Source organism: Amphiprion ocellaris, chromosome 6 (genome assembly GCF_022539595.1).
Source record: "Amphiprion ocellaris isolate individual 3 ecotype Okinawa chromosome 6, ASM2253959v1, whole genome shotgun sequence".
NCBI lineage: Eukaryota > Metazoa > Chordata > Actinopteri > Pomacentridae > Amphiprion > Amphiprion ocellaris.
Genome location: NC_072771.1, coordinates 1,760,582 through 1,782,109, shown reverse-complemented (window position 1 = coordinate 1,782,109; position 21,528 = coordinate 1,760,582). Strand labels below are relative to the sequence as shown.

General features: G+C 37.3%; 1 protein-coding gene across 1 annotated transcript; it reads right to left on the bottom strand.

The window, feature by feature from the left end:
- Positions 1-19,780: 19,780 nt before the first annotated feature.
- Positions 19,781-21,013, bottom strand: ier3 (immediate early response 3). The gene has a single exon (XM_035948372.2). It carries the CDS (start codon positions 20,996-20,998, stop codon positions 20,261-20,263), a length of 738 nt encoding a protein of 245 aa, XP_035804265.2. The 5' UTR covers positions 20,999-21,013; the 3' UTR covers positions 19,781-20,260.
- Between the last annotated feature and the right edge of the window lie 515 nt (positions 21,014-21,528).

The following is a 21,528-nucleotide window of genomic DNA, read 5'->3' as shown; positions in this document are numbered from 1 at the left end:
ATACTTGCTGGTATCTGAAATAAAAATGTTGTATTTTAAGGATTGAAAAACGGGAGATAATTTTCAAACGGTTTCTCATGTTTTCACTAAATTCCGGATAATAAATAATCACACAAAACAGAAACATGTTAACTTAAGGGTGGTTTTTAATCTATTAGTTGTTTGGTCTCTGAAATGTCAGAAAATGTCCAAGACGACAAAATTCTGGTTTTGTCCATAAATGTTCAGTTTACCGTCACAGAGGAGAAAAGAAATCAGAAAATATTCACGTTTAAGCAGCTGCAACCACAATTTAGACCTTTTTTGAATAAAAAAATGACTAAAACTGATGAATTAATTATAAAATAGAGAATATAGTTGATAGTTGAGAATTAACAAACATTTAAAGGTGTTTAAAATGTGTTTAATGGATGGAGCAGAAGAACTAAAACAGCATCCTGAAGCTGAGACAGAATGAAAGAAGCTCCGACCAGCTGATAAAAACCAGGAAGCAGCTTCAATCTAAACATTTAGAACTCATTCTGCAAACTTTCCCAAATGTGGCCGAGAAGCTTCAGGTCCTCCAAACATCACGTCATCGTTTAACGTCCAGAGTTCTGCTAAAAGCCTCCGTTAGTCCGTCTGAAGCTCAGAAAACAAACTGAATCCTGCATCTGAGAGCAGAAAAACCTCCACAATGTATCCATTAACATTCAATTACTGAAGAAATAAAGAAATACAATCCGTATTTTTATGAATAATTAGTTTTTTAAACATTTGACTGTCAAATTACACATTTTTCTACTGGATATAAATCAATAAAGGAATATTTAAAAAAGAATGATATTTACTGTTATTTGAAAGAAAAATGATTTATATTAAGAATTGGAAAATTGTAAATAAACTTTGTAATGTGAAGCACGACGGTGGCAACATCATTACTGAAGCACAGTGGTGGCAGCATCATGATGGTCTTTTGTGGTTATTTTACAGACTCTCCCTATTTGGTGAGATTACAGATACTAACAAGTGGAATCACACAGACGAGCCTTCCAGGACCTGCTGCTAAGAAACATCACATCATGATGCTGCCACCACCATGCTTCACATCATGATGCTGCCACCACCATGCTTCACATCATGATGCTGCCACCACCGTGCTTCACATCATGATCCTGCCACCACCATGCTTCACATCATGATCCTGCCACCACCATGCTTCACATCATGATGCTGCCACCACCATGCTTCCATCATGATGCTGCCACCACCATGCTTCACATCATGATGCTGCCACCACCATGCTTTACATCATGATGCTGCCACCACCATGCTTCACATCATGATGCTGCCACCACCATGCTTCATATCATGATGCTGCCACCACCATGCTTCCATCATGATGCTGCCACCACCATGCTTCCATCATGGTGCTGCCACCACCATGCTTCCATCATGATGCTGCCACCACCATGCTTTACATCATGATGCTGCCACCACCATGCTTCCATCATGATGCTGCCACCACCATGCTTCCATCATGATGCTGCCACCACCATGCTTTACATCATGATGCTGCCACCACCATGCTTCACAGTGAGGATGGTGTTTTTGTGATGATGTTCAGTGTTTGGTGTCTAAATTATTACATTTTCAACCAACTAATGAATGAAAAAGCCTAAAATTATGCAAAATATTTGTAACTGTATTCCAGAATCTCCAGCTCCACCCTTACTATCTTCTGTTTTTGACTTTTTATCAACAAACCACAGTTTTTCTCAGCCAGCTGTTGGACTGATGAAGTGCTCAGATTTTGAGGCAGTGGTTCTGTTTATGAGACGAATCTCCTCCTTCTGGTGGTTTTCAGTCTGGTTTGTGTGATAGAAGCCAGCTGGAATGTGTCCAGATGGAGTTTCCTCTTCCTCCTCAGTGAATCACAACGTTTGATGCTGATAACATCTAGTGGTTGAGATTCTGACGACCTTCGCTGGAATCCAAAATAAGAGCTGCTGTCCTCCTACCTGAATAACCGCCTTTATGAGGAGATGACTAAAGAGCTGCTTTCAGACAGGCGATGGAGAAATTTGGGCATTTTGGAGCAAAGCTGGGCGACATGATGTAATTAGAATTATTGGTGATGTGAGGTTTCATGAGGGAAAATCCAAAAGTGAAATGAATCATTATATCTCACTTTTTAAGATACTAACGTCCAAGAAAATACAAGAAGTTAAAGTCAAAATGCAATATTTTGTAAGTATTTTTTATAGTCAAGTGGCTTTCCAGTTCGAGAACCACTAACATGAAGAATTGCTTCAGTAAAAAACTTATTTTAACTCACTGTAAAAAGTGGCAGCATCATGATGTGAAGCACGATGGTGGCAGCATCATGATGTGAAGCACGGTGGTGGTAGCATCATGATGTGAAGCACGATGGTGGCAGCATCATGATGTGAAGTATGGTGGTGGCAGCATCATAATATGAAGCATGGTGGAGGCAGCATCATGATGTGAAGCATGGTGGTGGCAGCATCATGATGTGAAGCATGGTGGTGGCAGCATCATGATGAAGCATGGTGGTGGCAGTATCATGATGAAGCATGGTGGTGGCAGCATCATGATGTGAAGCATGGTGGTGGCAGTATCATGATGAAGCACGGTGGTGGCAGCATCATGATGTGAAGCACGGTGGTGGCAGTATCATGATGAAGCACGGTGGTGGCAGCATCATGATGTGAAGCATGGTGGTGGCAGCATCATGATGAAGCATGGTGGTGGCAGTATCATGATGAAGCACGGTGGTGGCAGCATCATGATGTGAAGCATGGTGGTGGCAGTATCATGATGAAGCACGGTGGTGGCAGCATCATGATGTGAAGCATGGTGGTGGCAGCATCATGATGAAGCATGGTGGTGGCAGCATCATGATATGAAGCATGGTGGTGGCAGCATCATGATATGAAGCATGGTGGTGGCAGCATCATGATATGAAGCATGGTGGTGGCAGCATCATGATATGAAGCATGGTGGTGGCAGCATCATGATGTGAAGCACGGTGGTGGCAGCATCATGATATGAAGCATGGTGGTGGCAGCATCATGATGTGAAGCATGGTGGTGGCAGCATCATGATGTGAAGCACGGTGGTGGCAGCATCATGATATGAAGCATGGTTCTGGAGTCAGTCCGGCGTTTAGTTGACCGTCCATCAGCCCCATCTCCTCCCTGCAGTCATTTCTTGGATTTATGTGACATCATCAGACTAAGTTTTTTTTTTATCTCATGATCAGCTGATGAACAAACATCCTGCTCTGTTTATTCGTACACGAAACAATGACATCATTAGAGTCTTTGTTTCTCCGTTAGCGAGAAAACAAAAGATGAGAACGATGTCTTTATGCAACCAGAGGCTGTTTTCTCTTCATGGTCCGATGCTTCCTCCTCTAACGCTCACATGACCTCCTCCTCATACGTGTTCTGGTTCTCCCACGTGTGGACGTCACTGTGGCGTGTTTGTTTATCACACAGACTGACCTCAGATCAGAGCTGGAGTCAGAGAGGAGGATTCAGTGATTCATCGGTCAGCAGATCCAGAAATAACCAGAGAGTTTATAGACGTGTTTACAGGAGGGAAGGAAGAAAGGAAACGTTTACAGACGTGTTCATCAGCACATTATTATCATTTAATCCAGACTGTCAGACCAGCTGGTGGAAATACAGATGGAGCTTTATCAGATAAAGTTTTATTTTACTGGCTTATTTTGGAGTTTTGGTTCCAACGGATGAGAAATGATGAATAAAGTTAAAGATTGAAAGGATTCAATTTAAAAACATTATAATACTGTGTTATAAAATCTAATAAAATCACCATTTTAACTGTAAAAAACTTGAAAACTGTAAATAACTCATCGGTATTATTAATAGTAATTTATTCTTTTACGTTGAATGATTTATTTTATTTTACTGTATTAAAATCAGTAAAAATTTGTAAAATATTTATATTAATGCTGATTTCAAATATTGTAAACGAATAAATCAGCAAAAATATCACTATTTTACAGGTTTTTCCATTATTTAATAGAAAAATAACATCTATATTGATATAAAATCATTTGTTCTTTGGCATTATGTGACCAAACCACCATTTAAAAAAAAAATTCTGATATCCTTGGTGGCAGTTTTTTTTCTTTTGTTTATCGAAGGATTTTTTTCTACAAAAGTATGAGAAATAAAATAGTTTTAATATTTAAAAAAATCATTTCCACCATTAATTGATGCAAAAAAAAGTCTAAATTAGTTCCTATAAATCCACCAGAATGCAGGACATTTAATATATTATTTTGACTTTTTGTTTGTAAATATTTGGATCTAATTAAACTTTTCAGAATATAATTAGTGTTTTATAAGCTCATAATTCATGTGCTTTTTTTATTTTTTTGTTTAGAAAAGTTTTTGTTTAGAAAAGTGCAAATTAGTTAAGTTAGTGTTTGAATACCCTAAAAGAAACATCTTAAATTATTTTTACAGATATTTTAATATGTTTTTACAGTTACAGTATTCCACCATAAAAATAAATAAATAATAAAAATAATCGTTTTAAAAAATCTGACATCATTGCTACCAAATTTTTAACAAATATTTGGGGATTTTAATTTTTTTATTTAAAAAATACATTTTTATTGCTTTTTCAAAAATAAAATAAAATGCACATTTTAAATATTATAAAAAATACTTTTCAGTTTCAGAAAGGTTCAATATTCCACCATATTGTTTTTAATATAAACAACAATCTGACACCTTACTGCTAAATCTATTAGATGTTCTTTTGGGATGTTTTTTTTTTAATTTTTTGTTTTACAAAAATAAATAAATCAATGTCATATAAAAATTAATTTCCATCATAAATTGATGCAGAAAAGCACAAATTAGTTCCTATAAATCCACCAGAATGCAGGAATTATTATAATTTATGCACATTTATTTTTATATGCTTAGATTTTTTTTTAATATTTGGATCAAATTCAGCTTTTCAGAATAAATTCAGTGACTGTTTGAACTCATATTTCATGTTTTCTTTGAGTTCATCTTTCCTTTTCCTGAACTAAAAAGCATTTTATTGATAATATTTTGTACTTTTATTAAAAACAAAAAAAGACTTTTACGTTGCAGATTTCAGTGTTTGTTCCAGAAACGAGTTAAAACTTGTTTCCTAGAATCTGATTCTGTGAACCAGACGAACTGGTTTGATGATAAAATCTCTCAGGTTTCTTTTTTTCATTGTGTCACGTTTCAACATGGTGCAGAAACTTCAGCTTTTTACTGCTTTTATTTACTCCTGAACTCTGAAATCTCCTCCAGTTTCCCGCCTGATGCAGATTTTTGATGACAATTGTTTTAATTTCCCTCCAAGCGTCTCGTCATCGTCAACATTCCTGCTGATCCTCCAGGTCTGATAGGATTTAATGAAGCCGTGGGAGTTTAACGAGAAGAGAAAATCTTTATCAACTTCACGGAAACTCGAGTCTGATTCCAGGACAGACAAAATAATACCGTTAATGAGAAACCGTAAAGTCTGACGTGTAAACTAGACTCATCATAGAATTAAAATTCATAGTAACAGAAGAAAAAAAACAAGAGCTAGAAGTATAATAATTACAAGAAATAAATATACAATAATGCTTTTACTGCATCATTTAATATCATTATGATGTGAAGCATGGTGGTGGCAGCATCATGATGTGAAGCACGGTGGTGGCAGCATCATGATGTGAAGCACGGTGGTGGCAGCATCATGATGTGAAGCATGGTGGTGGCAGCATCATAATGTGAAACACGGTGGTGGCAGCATCATGATGTGAAGCATGGTGGTGGCAGCATCATGATGTGAAGCACGGTGGTGGCAGCATCATGATGTGAAACACGGTGGTGGCAGCATCATGATGTGAAGCATGGTGGTGGCAGCATCATGATGTGAAGCATGGTGGTGGCAGCATCATGATGTGAAACACGGTGGTGGCAGCATCATGATGTGAAGCATGGTGGTGGCAGCATCACGATGTGAAGCACGGTGGTGGCAGCATCACGATGTGAAGCATGGTGGTGGCAGCATCATGATGTGAAGCATGGTGGTGGCAGCATCACGATGTGAAGCATGGTGGTGGCAGCATCATGATGTGAAGCATGGTGGTGGCAGCATCATGATATGAAGCATGGTGGTGGCAGTATCATGACGTGAAGCATGGTGGTGGAAGCATCATGATGTGAAGCACGGTGGTGGCAGCATCATGATGTGAAGCGCGTTGGTGGAAGCATCATGATGTGAAGCATGGTGGTGGCAGCATCATGATGTGAAGCACGGTGGTGGCAGCATCATGATGTGAAGCACGGTGGTGGCAGCATCATGATGTGAAGCACGGTGGTGGCAGCATCATGAGGTGAAGCATGGGGTGGCAGCATCATGAAGTTAAGCATGGTGGAGGCAGCAACATGATGTATCTCATTAACGTCAAATGAAAGCCTCTAGTTTTTATTAATTCACTAAAAAATAAACTGAAAGAAAAATAAAACTTAAGATCAATTAAAGCTACACTGTAAAAAAAAAAAGAACCTTTTGAGCAGATTTTTCTTCTCAACAATTTACCATTAAATCTAATCAAAGTATTGATTTACAACTGGTTGATTGTTTATTTTTATTGTTATTTACAAAAAATGTAAAAAACAAGTTCAAACTGTAAATAATGTCCACATTAAATATCTGTATTTTTAAAAGTAATATTTATTTTCTTTCACAATGTGTGACTGCAAAATTATATAGGTTTTTTTTTATTTCAGTTTTTGTTAATTTTAATTATATAGATTATTAAGGTTTTTTTAACCGTAAATAGGCTGAAAATCTAATTATTTTACAGATATTTACTGATATTTTTATTGTTTCTTACGGATTTTATTCAGCGTATATTTTCAGGTACTCTTACCAGATTTTCAGAGTTTATTTATTTTATTTTTTACAGTGTAGATGTAGCTATAATATTTATTTGTCCAACTAATCTGTCCTCAGCACAGGGTGTTTTTTACTTTCACTTTCATTTTGAATTATCAGTCAAACAAAGTGAAGAAACAAAGGAAGAAATCAGTGGTAAAATTCAGCAGAATGTAGGAAGAAGTCTTCTGGATAATTTTATCGTGTCGTTGAGTAACGGAGGTGAACAAACAAGGAGTTTTATTTCAACACACTGTTTCATCAGATTAAAGTGAATTCCTGTTTGCTGTTTCAGGCGTCGACTCACCAGGAGATGAAGAAACTTTAGAACAAAGAAACTTTAGAAGAAGGAAATAAAGGCTCAGAAGTTTGTTTTTACACAACAATGTTCTCATGTGGAGGTTTTAGTCTGATTTTAATCATTTAAATCTTCATAAAGTTTCATGTGAATGACAAAAAATGAAGTAAAGATACTCCATTCCAACCACTGATTTATTATTATATCCACAAGCTTTTCCCTTTTTAAAATTATTTTTTATTAATATTTTTAACTTGTTTTTACATTTGGACTATTTGGTAAATTTAGATAAATTTTTCTTTCCCGGGATTTTGTTATTTTGTGAACATTTTTCTTTTTTTTAATTTTATTTAAAAAAAATTTTTAACATTTTTTGTACCATTTGGGAAATTTGGGGATTTTTTTTTAAATATTCCAGAGATTTTACCATTTTGCAAATATTTCAGGACTTTTCAGAGACTTTAAAATTAAATTTGTAGACATTTTAAAAATATTTTGTATTTTTTAGAACTTCTCATAGTTTGATTTTTTTTTGTTTTTGTTTTTTGTTGCATATTTTTCTGTCTTTTGCCTGCACATGTTTTAGACATATAACTGAAGTTTTTTGACATTTTGGGGACATTTTCTTGATATTTTGGGTCAAATGTTATTAAAACTTCTGGGACATTTTATTATTTTAAGATTGTTGATGAGGATATTTAACGTGTCGGATGTTCAGACTAAGATAAACTGACACTGGGTGATTTTAAAAAGTAAGAATGAAAAGAAGCCGCACCTCAACACTTTTGTCCTACATTAAACAGGAAGTAGTCCAGGTGAGTCATCCAGGTGAGGTGACATCACGCTGCACCTTCCTTTGCTCACCTCAGATGGTATGTTCGGCATCTCATGTGTCGTGTTGCAGGTACGATCGGTCCGTTACCGTGGGAAACGCTTCACACAGGTAGCAGGACTGAACACCTGAACACACCTGAAGCAGCTGCACCTGTGGGTGTAACCACACAAATACCTGGCGTTCCTTTCTAATCCTGGATTCTGTAGAAAGATTTAAAAATATCCTGTCAGAGGACCCATTATTGAGCCGTCAGATGCGATGAATAGAGGATCAGGAATGTTTGTGGGCACCGACACCATCTAATATTTCATCTAAAAGTGACAGTTTTATGTAACTGCAGCATTCATTTCATTTTGACAGAAAGTTTGACTCAGATGTTTCAAATCTGAGGCCAAAAGTTCAACTCACTTTGAATCCTGGTTTAAAAGAAAGCTGAAGCAGTTCACTGAAGAACATCGTAGAACTTCCTCCAGGATATTTTGTACAATTATGTGTCGGCAATCTGACACTTTACACCTCTTGAAAATGCATTTTTGCTTTAAAACTCGCAAAATATCCAGCTAAAAAAATCACAAATAGTTAGCTAAGTATTAAATAGCTAAAAGTAACAAAAAGCTACCTAAAAATAGTAAAGAATTAGCTAAAAGTAACTAAAAGTTAGCTAAAAGTAATGAATAATTACCTAAAAGAAATTTTTAAAAATTGATAAAAATAGTGAATAATTCGCTAAAAGTAACAAAAAGTTTGGTAAAGAAAAAGGCAGCTAAACATCACAAACAGCTTAGCTAAATTTAGTAAATAATCTGCTAACTAAGTTAGCTCAAAAAAGCTACTTGAATGTCACAAATAGTTAGCTAAAAGTACTAACTAGCTAAAAGAAACAAAAATTTAGTTAAATTAATAAATAGCTAATAGTAACAACTAACTATCTAAACACAACAGTTAGCTAAAAGCAGTACACAGCTAAATATAAGAATAGATTGCTAAACAGAACCTTAAAAAAGCAACAAAAAGTAGTAAATAGTTAGCTAAACATAACAAATAGGTAGCCAAATGTCACAAATAGGAGTCACAAAAAGTTAACTAAACATAGCATATGAAGCTACGACATAGTATATTAAAATAATAAACAGTAGCTAAAAGTAACATCTAGTTAGCTAAACATAACAGTTAGCTAAAGTAGTTAATAACTAAATGTAGCAAATAGTTAGCTAAACATAACATATGAAAGTAGTAAGTTAAAGTAATAAATAGCTTAAAGCAACAACTACCTAGCTAAACTTAAGAGGTAGCTAAAAGTAGTACACAGCTAAGAGTAACAAATACCTAGTTAAACGTAACAAAAAGTTAGAGAAAAGTAATTAATAGCTATCTAAATGTAACAAAAAGTTAGCTAAAAGAAGTTAATAGCCAGTTAAAAGTAACAAAAAATTAGCTAAAAGTAGCTAATAGCTAGCTAAAAGTAACAAAAAGTTCACAAAAAGTAATTTATAGCTAGCTAAAAGTACCAAAAAATTAGCTAAAAGTAATTAATAGCTGGCTAAAAGTCGTGAATGATTAGCTATAAGTAACAAAATGTTATCTTACCTAAACAAATAAAAGTAGCAAAAGGTATCTGAAAATAACAGCTAGCTAAAAAGAATCAGTAGGTATCTAAACATAATAAATAAACGTAAACTAAATGAAAAAATCAGCTTGAATGATAATGTGCCGATAACTTCTGGTTTATTTTGCCTCTACTTTTAGATGCAAAGTACAATTAATATTTACAGCTTGGATGCGGAATGATGTTTCATATTTTATCTAAATAAAAACAAACGATGAAACTGCACTTAAAGCTTGTACATGTAAACTTTTCCATTCCTTTGTGAGTTTTGTTTCTCTGATTTCAGGTTGTAAAAACACTTCTAAATTTGTGTTTATTGATCCAGAAATCAAAAATGAACTGAGAGGCTCCAAACTGGTGATGCAAGAAAACTGTAGTTCCGGAAGTTTGTTACTTTAAAAGTCAGACATGAGATACGCGATTCATCTGGAGGTATTTATGGAATGTCTGGACTCTCAGAGAATTTTTTACTGGAAGAAAACTCACTGTTTTGTTGGAACATCGCTCTCCATCTGAATAAAAACATGAAATAATGAATCTTGTGTTTTCTTGTGCATGAATAAAAACATTTCCAACATTAACTGAGCTACTTTTAGCTAGCTATTTGTTGCTTTTAGCTAATTATCCACTATTTTTAGCTATGTATGTTTAGCTAATTATTCACTACTTCCAGCTATCTATTTGTTACATTTAGCTAATTATTCACTACTTTCAGCTCTCTATTTGTTAAATTTAGCTAATTATTTACTACTTCTGGCTAGGTATTTGTTACATTTAGCTAATAAATCCCTACTTTTAGCTACTTTTTTGTTACTTTTAGATAATTATTCACTACATTTAGATAGCCATTTGTCACATTTAGCTAATTATTCATTATGTTTGGTTACCAATTTGTTACATTTAGGTAATTATTCACTACTTTTAGCTAGCTGTTTGTTATGTTTAGCAAATTATTTACTACATTTAGCTAGCTATTCAATACGTTTATTGAACTTTTTGTTACATTTAGCTAATTATTCACTACTTTCAGCTAGCTATTTGTTACATTTAGCTCATTATTCACTACTTTTAGTTAGCTATTTGTTCCTTTTACCTAATTATTCATTACTTTTTAGCTTTGTTACATTTGGCTAACTATTTGTTGCCTTTGCCTAATTATTTACAACTTTTAGCTACTTGTTTGTTACATTTAGCTAATTATTCACTATGTTTATCTACTTATTTGTTACATTTAGCTAATTATTCTCTACTTTTAGCTACTTGTTGGTTACATTTAGCTATTTACTACATTTGACTATTTGATACTTTTATCCAATTATTCATTAATTTTAGTTAGCTATTTGTTACATTTAGCTAATTATTTGTTGCCTTTGACTAATTATTCACTACTTTTAGTTACCTGTTTGTTACATTTAGCTAATTATTCACTACTTTTAGCTAGCTATTTATAACATTTAGTTAATTATTTTCTACTTTTAGCTACCAGTTTGGTACATTTAGCTAATTATTCTCTACTGTTTGTTACCTGTTTGTTACATTTAGCTATTTTTTTACTACTTTTAGCTACCAGTTTGGTACATTTAGCTAATTATTCTCTACTTTTAGCTCACTGAAAAACACAAACTGGTTCATTATAAATCGCCAGAAGGCAGGAAATGAAGTGTTTCATGCAGAAGTTGAAATCTTTGAGACAGATTCTGCAGCTTCTGAAGGATCTCCGGATGTTTTGGCTGCTTTTCTGAACCTGGAATTTTCCTCAACCGCCGTTTGAGCCTCCAGTAATCCTCCGACAGGCTGCCGGCGTTGGGAAACATTCTCTCTCCGAAACGTCAGCGGAGGCTCATGTTTCTTGAGAAATCCTGACTCTGGGTTTTTCTGTTTCCGCTCTGATACAGTTGTGGAATCTCCGACCAGAAACCCTCCTTCTCTTTTTTTTCTCTTTCCTCTCAGGTTTCCTCCAGAGTCCCTCCTTCTTCTTCTTCTTCTCTGGTCTGAGTTTCTTCTGGTTTCTGCCAGCAGTGACTCACCGTGATGGTATGAAGGGAAGAAAACTCCCTCTAAGACAGGAAATCTGTCCCTAATGTCTCTGTTCTGGTCTTCACTCTGCAGAATGGATCTTTCAACTTTTATTTATTTGTCCTGCAAAAGATTGAAGTGTCAGTGTTTGGAAATAAATCATTATAAAGTCAGAGAGGTGGCGAACATTTGTTTTAGTTTTAAAACCTAACTGAATTATTACTGCACACTTTTCAAGAAATAAATCGTTTGCTAAAAGGTACAAATGGTTGGCTAATTAAGGACTTTCTAACCAGCAGAGTCCAGTCTGTGAGACTTGGTCCCCACCTTTCCTCCACCGGTGCACCACAGGGCAGTGTTCTGAGCCCCCTCCTGTACTGCCTCTATATGACTGCAGATCGACCCACAGAAACAACATCAGCATCAAATCTGCTGACGACACCACAGTGGTCGGTCTGATCTCAGTGGGAGACGAGAGCCTACAGAGAGGAGGTCCAGAAACTCACAACCTGGTGTTCAGAAAACAACCTGACACTGAACACCTCAAAGACAAAGGAGATCATCATGGACTTCAGGAGGAACAGAACCGACCCGCCCCTCCTCTACATCAATGGCGAGTGTGTGGAGAGAGTCCATACATTCAGGTTCCTGGGAGTCCAGATCTCCTGGACAGACAACATCACGGCTGTCATAAAGAAGGAGAGTCCTCAGGAAGACCAACCTGGACAGGAAGCTGCTGCTGGCCTTCTACAGCTCATCCATAGAGAACCTGCAGATGTTCTGTGTTTCCACCTGGTACAGGAAGCTGCTGCTGGTCTTCTACAGCTCATCCATAGAGAACCTGCAGACGTTCTGTGTTTCCACCTGGACAGGAAGCTGCTGCTGGCCTTCTACAGCTCATCCATAGAGAACCTGCAGACGTTCTGTGTTTCCACCTGGTACAGGAAGCTGCTGCTGGTCTTCTACAGCTCATCCATAGAGAACCTGCAGACGTTCTGTGTTTCCACCTGGTACAGGAAGCTGCTGCTGGTCTTCTACAGCTCATCCATAGAGAACCTGCAGATGTTCTGTGTTTCCACCTGGTACAGGAAGCTGCTGCTGACCTTCTACAGCTCATCCATAGAGAACCTGCAGACGTTCTGTGTTTCCACCTGGTACAGGAAGCTGCTGCTGACCTTCTACAGCTCATCCATAGAGAACCTGCAGACGTTCTGTGTTTCCACCTGGTACAGGAGCTGCACTGAGGCAGACAGAGTGAGGCTTCAGAGGATTGTTGGCTGTCCTCTCTCCTCCCTCATGGACATCTACTCCACCCGGTGCCTCAGCAGAGCTCAGAACATCATCAAGGACAGTTCACATCCCGGTTCTCAGCTTTTTGATCTGTTGCCCTCTGGAAGGCGCTACAGAAGCATTAAAGCGAGGACAAACAGACTGAAAACAGCTTCTATCTGAGAGTCGTCACCACCCTGAACTCTCACGTCTCACATCCAGCCAACAATATAATGTATTTGTGCAATATACACCACTGACTCATTCACTCTGCTATTTATATTAATATTCACACTGTTATTTATATATAATGTAGAATGTGCAATATACACCACTGACTCATTCACTGTTACTGATATTAACGCCGTTATTTATACTGTATATATGTAAATGGACTGTTTTTTTGCACAGTTGTTTGTTTTAAGATTTCTTGCACTGAAAAGGAGAAGCTCTGCAATCTCATTATACATGGTATAATGACAATAAAGCATATTCTATTCTATTCTATTCTATTCTATTCTATTCTATTCTATTCTATTCTATTCTAATGTTTTCTATTCTATTCTATTCTACTTGTCACTAATACTAATAGCGAGCTAAAAATAATAGATTGCTAAAAGAAAGAAAAAGTTAGCTTGAAGTAGCAAATAGTTAGCTACACATAACATACAGGTAGCTAAACGTAGTGTATAATTAGCTAAATGCAACAAATAGTTGGTTAAATGTAGTGAATAATTGTGCTAACCGTAACAAATAGGTAGCTAAATGTTGTGACTAATCCGCTAAATGTTATAAATAGCTAGCTAAATGTAGTGAATAATTAGTTAATTGCAACAAATAGCTAGCTAAAAGTAGTGAAAAATTAGCTAAATGTAACAAATATATAGATCCTATAGTGAATAGTTAGCTAAATGTAATAAATAGTTAGCTAAAAGTTGTAAATAGTTAGCTTAACGTGACAAAAGTTAGCTAACAAAAGTTAGCTAAAAGTGACAGTTATCTAGAAGGAACCAATAGTTATCTAAACATAATAAATAAAAATTAAAAGTAAATAAAACAGATCAGACTGAATGCTAATGTGCTGAAAACTTCTGATTGCTTTTGATTTTATTTGGACATTTTGTGAGAAAATATCTGATCAGAGTTCAGTCGTTCAGCTGAAGACGTCCAAAACCAACTTCATTCATAGAAACAATCATCAGGATCCTGGATGTGTTTGTTTTCTGAAGTCCACAATGACTCAAAGTGTGTGTTAGTGTGTTAGTGTGTGTTAGTGTGTGTGTCTGTGTGATACTGTTGACTGCTGTGTTATCATAATGTGGGTGAACCTCAGCTGATAGCGGCTGTTAGTCAGACTTTGGAAGAAACAACAAGAAGAACCACAATAAAAACAACAACAACAGATGACACACACTCTGCTGAAAACAACAAACTCTCCGTCCATGAATCCATGACGACACGTCATTATTCTGCTCTCAAATCAGAAACGCTGCAGCTTTTAACCTCTGGTTCTTCATCTCCAGTAACTTCATCAATGATCAGATCAATGACCTTCAAACTGGGAACATTTCCAGAGTTCCAGGTCCTTGAAGTCCACAGAGGAGAATCATTCCAGACAGACTAAGTCATTTTTCACATCGTTGTTTTCATTTGATGTATTTTTGTCGTTTTTCAGTCATTCTTGGCAGATTTTAGGTCTTTTTGGACAAATATTTGACATGTTGGACTATTTTTCAGTCATTGTGGAGATATTTGAGGTCATTTATTGTGTCTTTTAAACATTTTTGAATGATTCTGTACAAAGTTCTTGTAATTTTTTCTATAATTTTGGACAAATGTAAATCATTTTGGACATTTTTTCGTCATCTTAAACAGATCTTAAGTGTTAATTGTCATTTTAGACTCTTTTCTGAGTAACAATTTCTGAGCCTCAGAACTTCATAGACACAAGAGGAAAAAAACATCTGGTAAAAACTGACACCACATCACGACAAAACAATACAAAAATCACAACAAAAACATGAAAAATCACTACAAAATGACAACAAAAGAGGTTAAATTGCAAGAAAGACTCAAAATCGCCCCATAAAACAACTAAAATCACCACAGAAAGGGTCAAAAATACCTCCAAAGAGACACAAAATCTAAACAAAAAGACAGAAAATCACCAGAGAAAAGGGAAATTACCACAGAGTCACACAAAATTATCACAAAAAGATGCAAAATCATGATGTAAAGATCAATAAATTCACCATGAAAAGATGAAAAATACCAACAAAAACACACAATCATGTAAAAAATAGTGATTTAAAAAGTGAATCTTTGTAAATGAATTATGGCACAGATTCTCCTCCTCATTCCTGACGTGGTTCTTCCCTAAAACTCATTCTACTGATGAACTGGAGGTACTTTTCCAGGTGAATAATGAGCTCCAGACAGGTTCAGACACGATCTGATCTGCAGCTTCTCCAACGTTTCGTAACCTTCGGTTTCATGAACAGAAGGAGAGGCGAAGAATGAAGAGACAGTTTCTGATTTTCCTGTTTTAATATTTCCAGTCTAAAGAGCTTCAGGAGCTGCAGACGTCTCACTTTATTCACTTTATTCACTCTTTCCCTCTTCAACCCTCCAGCTGCTGATCTGCTCAGTTACATCAGTGGCAGGAATTTTTTTTTTTGGGAAATATTTCAGCTGGAGAAAGTTTCTGGCTGAGAGTCAGGAGGATTAGAGCAACTTCCAGGAAGTTCTCCTGCTCTGAGACGTTACATCAGAACGCCGATGGGCAACAAAAAGTAACCTAATAAAGAGTCGGCTTTATGGAAATTAACAGTTTACCTCTGAATTCTTCATCATAACTGAAAAAATAGACTTCATTCCAACTAAAATCTATCGGAGCATCTTTAAAAACATCATTTACCAACTACTGAAACTGTAAAACATCTGATAAAGACGAGAAACCTGTAAAAACATGTCACTGGTTCAGATTCTTTCTGGTTTATTTTATGCTGAACATGAAACTCTGCTGAACATAGAAGCAGGAAAAAGTTTAACAACAACAAGAAAAAACTTGCTGAGGTCAGACGGAAGAAAAACTGAGCAGAAATATGTTTGGAGGAGAGAAAGTGAGGCCTTTAACCCCAAGAACACCAAACCTACCATCAAGCATGGAGGTGGCAGTATCATGCTCTGGGGCTTTACAAAAAAATGACCAAAAAGAGACACAAAAGAACAGACATGAGACACAAAAGCACCAAAATGAGACGCTACCCAACTAAAAGCTTCATCATTTATCAACTGGGTACTGCAGAACTAGAAAGAATCCACAGATTTTCATCTTTCCAACACTCCTTAAACGTATCGTACAGTCTGCTGCTGATCACATGGACAAAGAAAAGACCTTCTGGAGGAAAGTTCTGTGGTCAGATTGAAGTAAAACTGAAGGTGAGGCCTTTAACCAGAACACCAAACCTACCATCAAGCATGGAGGTGGCAGTATCATGCTCTGGGGCTTCCTAGAAGTGCTTCTGGACTGGTTTCAGACTGGATGTTGGACTGGTTCTGGACTTTCTTGGGACTGGTTTATGTTTGGGACCTGGTTTCAGATGGTCTTGGACTTTCTTAGGAGTAGTTTAGATTTGATTTTGGTCCCAGTTTTGGACTGTTTTTTGACTTTTTGAGGACTGGATTCTGACTGGTTTAGGTTTAGTTTTGGTCCTGGTTTTAGATCTTTTGAGGACTGATTTCAGACCGTCTTGGGCGGGTCTTCAACTTTTTTTTAACCCCAAGAACACCAAACGTATCATCAAGTATGGGGGTGGCAGTATTATGGTCTGGGGCTTTCTAGAAGTAGTTAGGACTGGTTTCAGCCTTTATTCTGACTGGTTCTGAACATTTTTTGGACTGGTTTAGGTTTAATTTTGGTCCTGGTTTTAGATCTTTTTACAACTGGTTTCAGACTGTCTTGGCGGGTCTTCGACTTTTTTTTTAACCCCAATAACACCAAACCTACCATCAAGCATGGTGGTGGTATCATCATGCTCTGTGGAACTGGAGCTTTACACAAAGTAAATGGAATAATGAAGAAGGAGGATCACCTCCACATTCTTCAGGAAAACCTAAAACCATCTACAGAAGGTTGATCTTGGACACAGTTGGATGTTTCAACCAGACAATGAACCCAAACACACATCAGACATGGTAAAGAAATGGTTCCATCAGGCTGGAATGAAGGTTCTAGACTGGTCTCCCCAAAGTCCTGACTTAAACCCATCATGAACCTGAAGAACCAAGTCTGAGTCAGAAAGACGACAAATTTGGTTGAACTGAACCAATTCTGGTGTGTCTCTTTTTTGTCATTTGCGTCTCCTTTTTTGTCATTTTCTGTCTTGTTTTTGTCATTTTGTGTCTCATTTTTGTCATTCTGTTTTTGGAGTTTTATATCTTGTTTGTGCTGTTTTGTGTCTCATTTTGATTGTTTTGTGTCTTGTTTTGTCATTTTGTGTCTTGTTTTTGTCGTTTTGTCTCGTTTTTGTCATTTTATATCTTGTCTTTGTCATTTTGTGTCTCATTTGTGTCATTTTGTCTCTTATTTTTGTTATTTTGTGTCTTTTTTGTCATTGTGTCTCCTTTTTGTCAGTTCAACTAAATTTGTCATCTTTCTGCCTCAGACTTGAGTCAGTTAAATCGACAGTGTAATGATGCTGCCACCTCCATGCTTGACGGTAGCCATAGTGTCCAGATGAGTCAAAGATAAACCAGAAGACTGAAACCAGAAGAACCAAACTGAGGTGGAAACGGACAGATTGAACCAAATATTAACATTTCTGTTTGCTTATTTTTGACCCAGCAGACTTTTAATTGATCTATGAAAGAACCAAAGTTAATGATTGTTTTTCTGACAAAGATTCGTGACTTTCGCTGATTCCAGAGTTCTAGGACTGATCGGAGACTACAGACCGTCATGACATCGATGGAAACTTATCTTTAAATGTCCGTTTATTTCTTTTCATGCTGTCACTGTTTATTGCGACACGTTGCCACTTTCTCAGCCTCCGCTTCATACCTGCCATAGCTCACCTGTTACCTGCACGTGTTCATCGTCGCTGCCGGATGTCGTCTCCATGGCAACGCTCCAGCACCGACACCAACAGGTGATCCCCAGAAAGCCCGAGGCGACGCTCTGCCGAACCAAACATGAGGTAATCAGTGAACATTTTATAGGGTCTGTACGTTATTCACTAAAACAACAAGAGTTCAGACGCGACTCATCGAAGCTGCAGCTGTGATGTAACATTCAGACCATGACTCAGCAGGTTTACGGCTCTGATGATTAAAGATGAAAAAATATGAACAAAATTAATAGAAAAACTGATGTGAAAAAAAATGATAAAAGGAAAACACCTGTAAAATAATAATAATAATAATAATAATAATAATAATAATAATAAAAATAAATATGTAATAATTTCATGTAAAAATAATTATGTAAACAGATAAATTTATATTCTGAGGGGATTTTTCCAGATATTTGTAGTTTAACAAAACTGTGAAATTTGTCAAATAATAATAAAATAATTTAATGATAATAATTTATTCAATAAAATAATATTATATTATCATCTAAATATTTTTCTAGATAAAATAGCTGTTAAACTTTTTTTTTTTGGTCCTTAACATCCATAATTTTTCTTTCTAATAGCAGCAGAAATCTGTAGAATAATGACATTTTTGTTGATTTCAATACAGTAAAAAATAAAAAAGTATAATTCTCAGATTTAATTGGACATCATTTATAGTTCTGTATTTTTTTTTTTGCTTGTTTGTTTTTATAGTCAATATGTAAATTAAAAGGTTTTCCTATAATTTTATCCATAATTTAACAAAACAGAAAAAAATCGGTTTAAAAAAACATTATTAAAACCTGTTAAATGTTAATTTTACTCAACTAAAAGTTTTGCAATAAAAGTTAAACAGAAGAACTTTTATTTTCCTGCTCATTCCATTTATTTTTATTTTCTTCCAGTTGTTTGCTTTTCTTTTTATTCCAAACTTTTCTTCTCCTCAGTTGGTTTTTTGTTGCAAAATCCTTCAAAATGTCAGAGTTTTGTTTAGAGGTTTAAAATAAATGAAAGTGAGTGTGAGGAGGAAAGTTTTTCTAGTTTTTAGCTGCAGCTGAATCTTCTGGTCGCTGCAGGAATTTATTCCAACAAAAGAGTCCTAATGAGCTCTGATGTAACCATGAAGCTTCATTTACGCTCCTCTGAGCTCAGAGGAAAGCTGCTTTTTAAGGTTAGATTTCAGCAAAAGTTGAATTATTTTAGTTTTTTTTCTATCTCCTGTCAGTCTCAGAAATCAGGTTTTGTTGAAAGTTCCACAGATAAATTCATTTTCTACAAACCAGAGACTCTTTTTGACTCATTCTTGCACTGCACATCTCTGCACTTTTAAACTTTATTTTTTATTTTTATTTTTTCTGTTAAAAATTTTGCCACCCTTGTATATATTGTAAATAAAGCTGCTGTAACAATGTAAATTTCCCCTGGAGTGGGGAGAAATAAAGAACTTTATCTTATTATCTTATCTTATCTTATAACCTCAGAGAATTCACTAAATCCATGCCTCCAGAGGTAAAAAAAAAAAACAACACATTTTTAAAATGCAGTTTGCAGCTTTTGCACTATTTCCCCTAAATTCTTGCACCGAATCCTGTAAATGATGATTAATTATTGAAGATGCAGCAACCAGGAGGTGAATAAATGGATTAAAAGACCCAATAAAGAGTGAAAAGGCAGGAAACTGTGACTTCTTTCAACATTTTTTATTAAAATTATTATTAATCAATAAATAGCAAATAACAGAATAAATAGCTAAATAAACATCTAAACAGCATCAACAGTCAGTTTTTTCTCTGCAGGGTTCCAGGTTCTAGTTCCTACAGTCTGAGTGCAAATTTCTCTCCTCAGTTCAAGTTTTATCAAAGTTCAAGTTCAGTTTTTCTCTTCACAGTTCTGAAGTTCTGTCTGTCCGGGTTCAGCCTTCCGGTTCTCCAGGAGGTTCTCCAGGAGGTTCTCCAGGAGGTCCTCCAGGAGGTTCTCCAGGAGGTCCTCCAGGAGGTTCTCCAGGAGGTCCTCCAGGTCCTCCAGGGGGCCGCTGGCTGGGACTAGCCGGCGCATGGAGCTCCTTCCCCGAATGCGCCTCGCAGGACGCCCCGCTGCTCTCCGGAGCTCGGTTCGTGTTGTTGGAGCCCAGACTGGGGCTCAGAGTCCAGCCGGTACCGGGAGGCTCAGTTGTCGCTGCCCAGCCGGTGGTAGACCAGCAGGGCCACCATGTAGCTCTTCCCGGCGCTCTGCTCGAAGCCCCGGCTGCTGTCGGGCTCCTGGCCGGGCAGAGGGCAGGTGTTCCGGATCATCTCTCCGTCCTCGCAGCGGCTCAGCGGGGCGGAGCTCAGCGGCTCCTCCGGGGACTGGAAGGGGAAGCCCTGGTAGTCTCCCACCGGGCCGTCGGCGGCCGCCAGCGGGGCGTCGGTGCAGGGCTCCTCGGTGTAGATCTGCCACAGGACCACCAGACACAGAACCAGCAGCCAGCGCTTGGCCTGGTTCTTCTCCGGGGGCGGGAGGTGCATGCGGACCTTGGCGGGGTACATGACCCGGGTGCAGCGCTTCCTGGGCCGCAGGGGGACCGTGGATCTCACCGCGGTGGCCTGAGCCGGGATCCGCTCGAAGGTGAAGACCTCCGGCTCGGTGCTGCGGGAGGCGACCCGGGGGAAGGCGAAGCTCTCCTGGACGGTGGTCGTGGAGCTGGATCGGGTGTACATCTCGGTGTGGTTCTGGTTCTCTGCGGGTTTCTGGGTTTGTCTCTCGGATCTGGAGTCAGAATGTCGGAGCTCCGCAGGACGCAGAGTTTTATGTCGGAGCTCAGGTTGTGTTTTTAGAGAAACGCCCAGAAGGAGAAGGAGGAGGAGGAGACTCCCTCCCTGCTGCTGCTGTTGCTCAACCCGGGAAAACAACCCGAACATCCGCATGTCTGCGGTTCAAACGGACTCATGAGGCCCGGAGAGGATCTGAATCACCGGGAGACACGAAGAGGAGATGGAGGAAGGAAGGGAGGAAGGGAGGAAGGGAGGAAGGGAGGAAGGAAGGAAGGAAGGGAGGAAGGGAGGAAGGGAGGAAGGGAGGAAGGAAGGAAGGCACTGAAATCACTGATTACCCACTGAAAATACTCTTTACTGAAAATATACTTACATCTCACTGAAATCCACTGTAGATTCTCTATGAACTCACTAAAAATGTACAGCAAACTCATTGAAAATTCAGTTATATTTAAATTCACTGTAAATTCTCTCGAAATTCACAGAAAGTTCACTATAAACTCACCAAAAAGTCAGAGAAAATTCATTGTAACTCATCTTTAAATTCACTGTAAGTTCTGTTTAAAGTCACTGTAAATCACTGTATTCACTGTAAAATCAATTTAAATTCTGTGCAAAATTAATTTAAATTCACTAAAAACTCACTAAAATCACTGTAAATTCATTTAAAATCACTGTAAACT

Coding starts and splice junctions, on each gene's coding strand:
- ier3 (XM_035948372.2), bottom strand. CDS start 20,998: ATGCGGATGTTCGGGTTGTTTTCCCGGGTTGAGCAACAGCAGCAGCAG.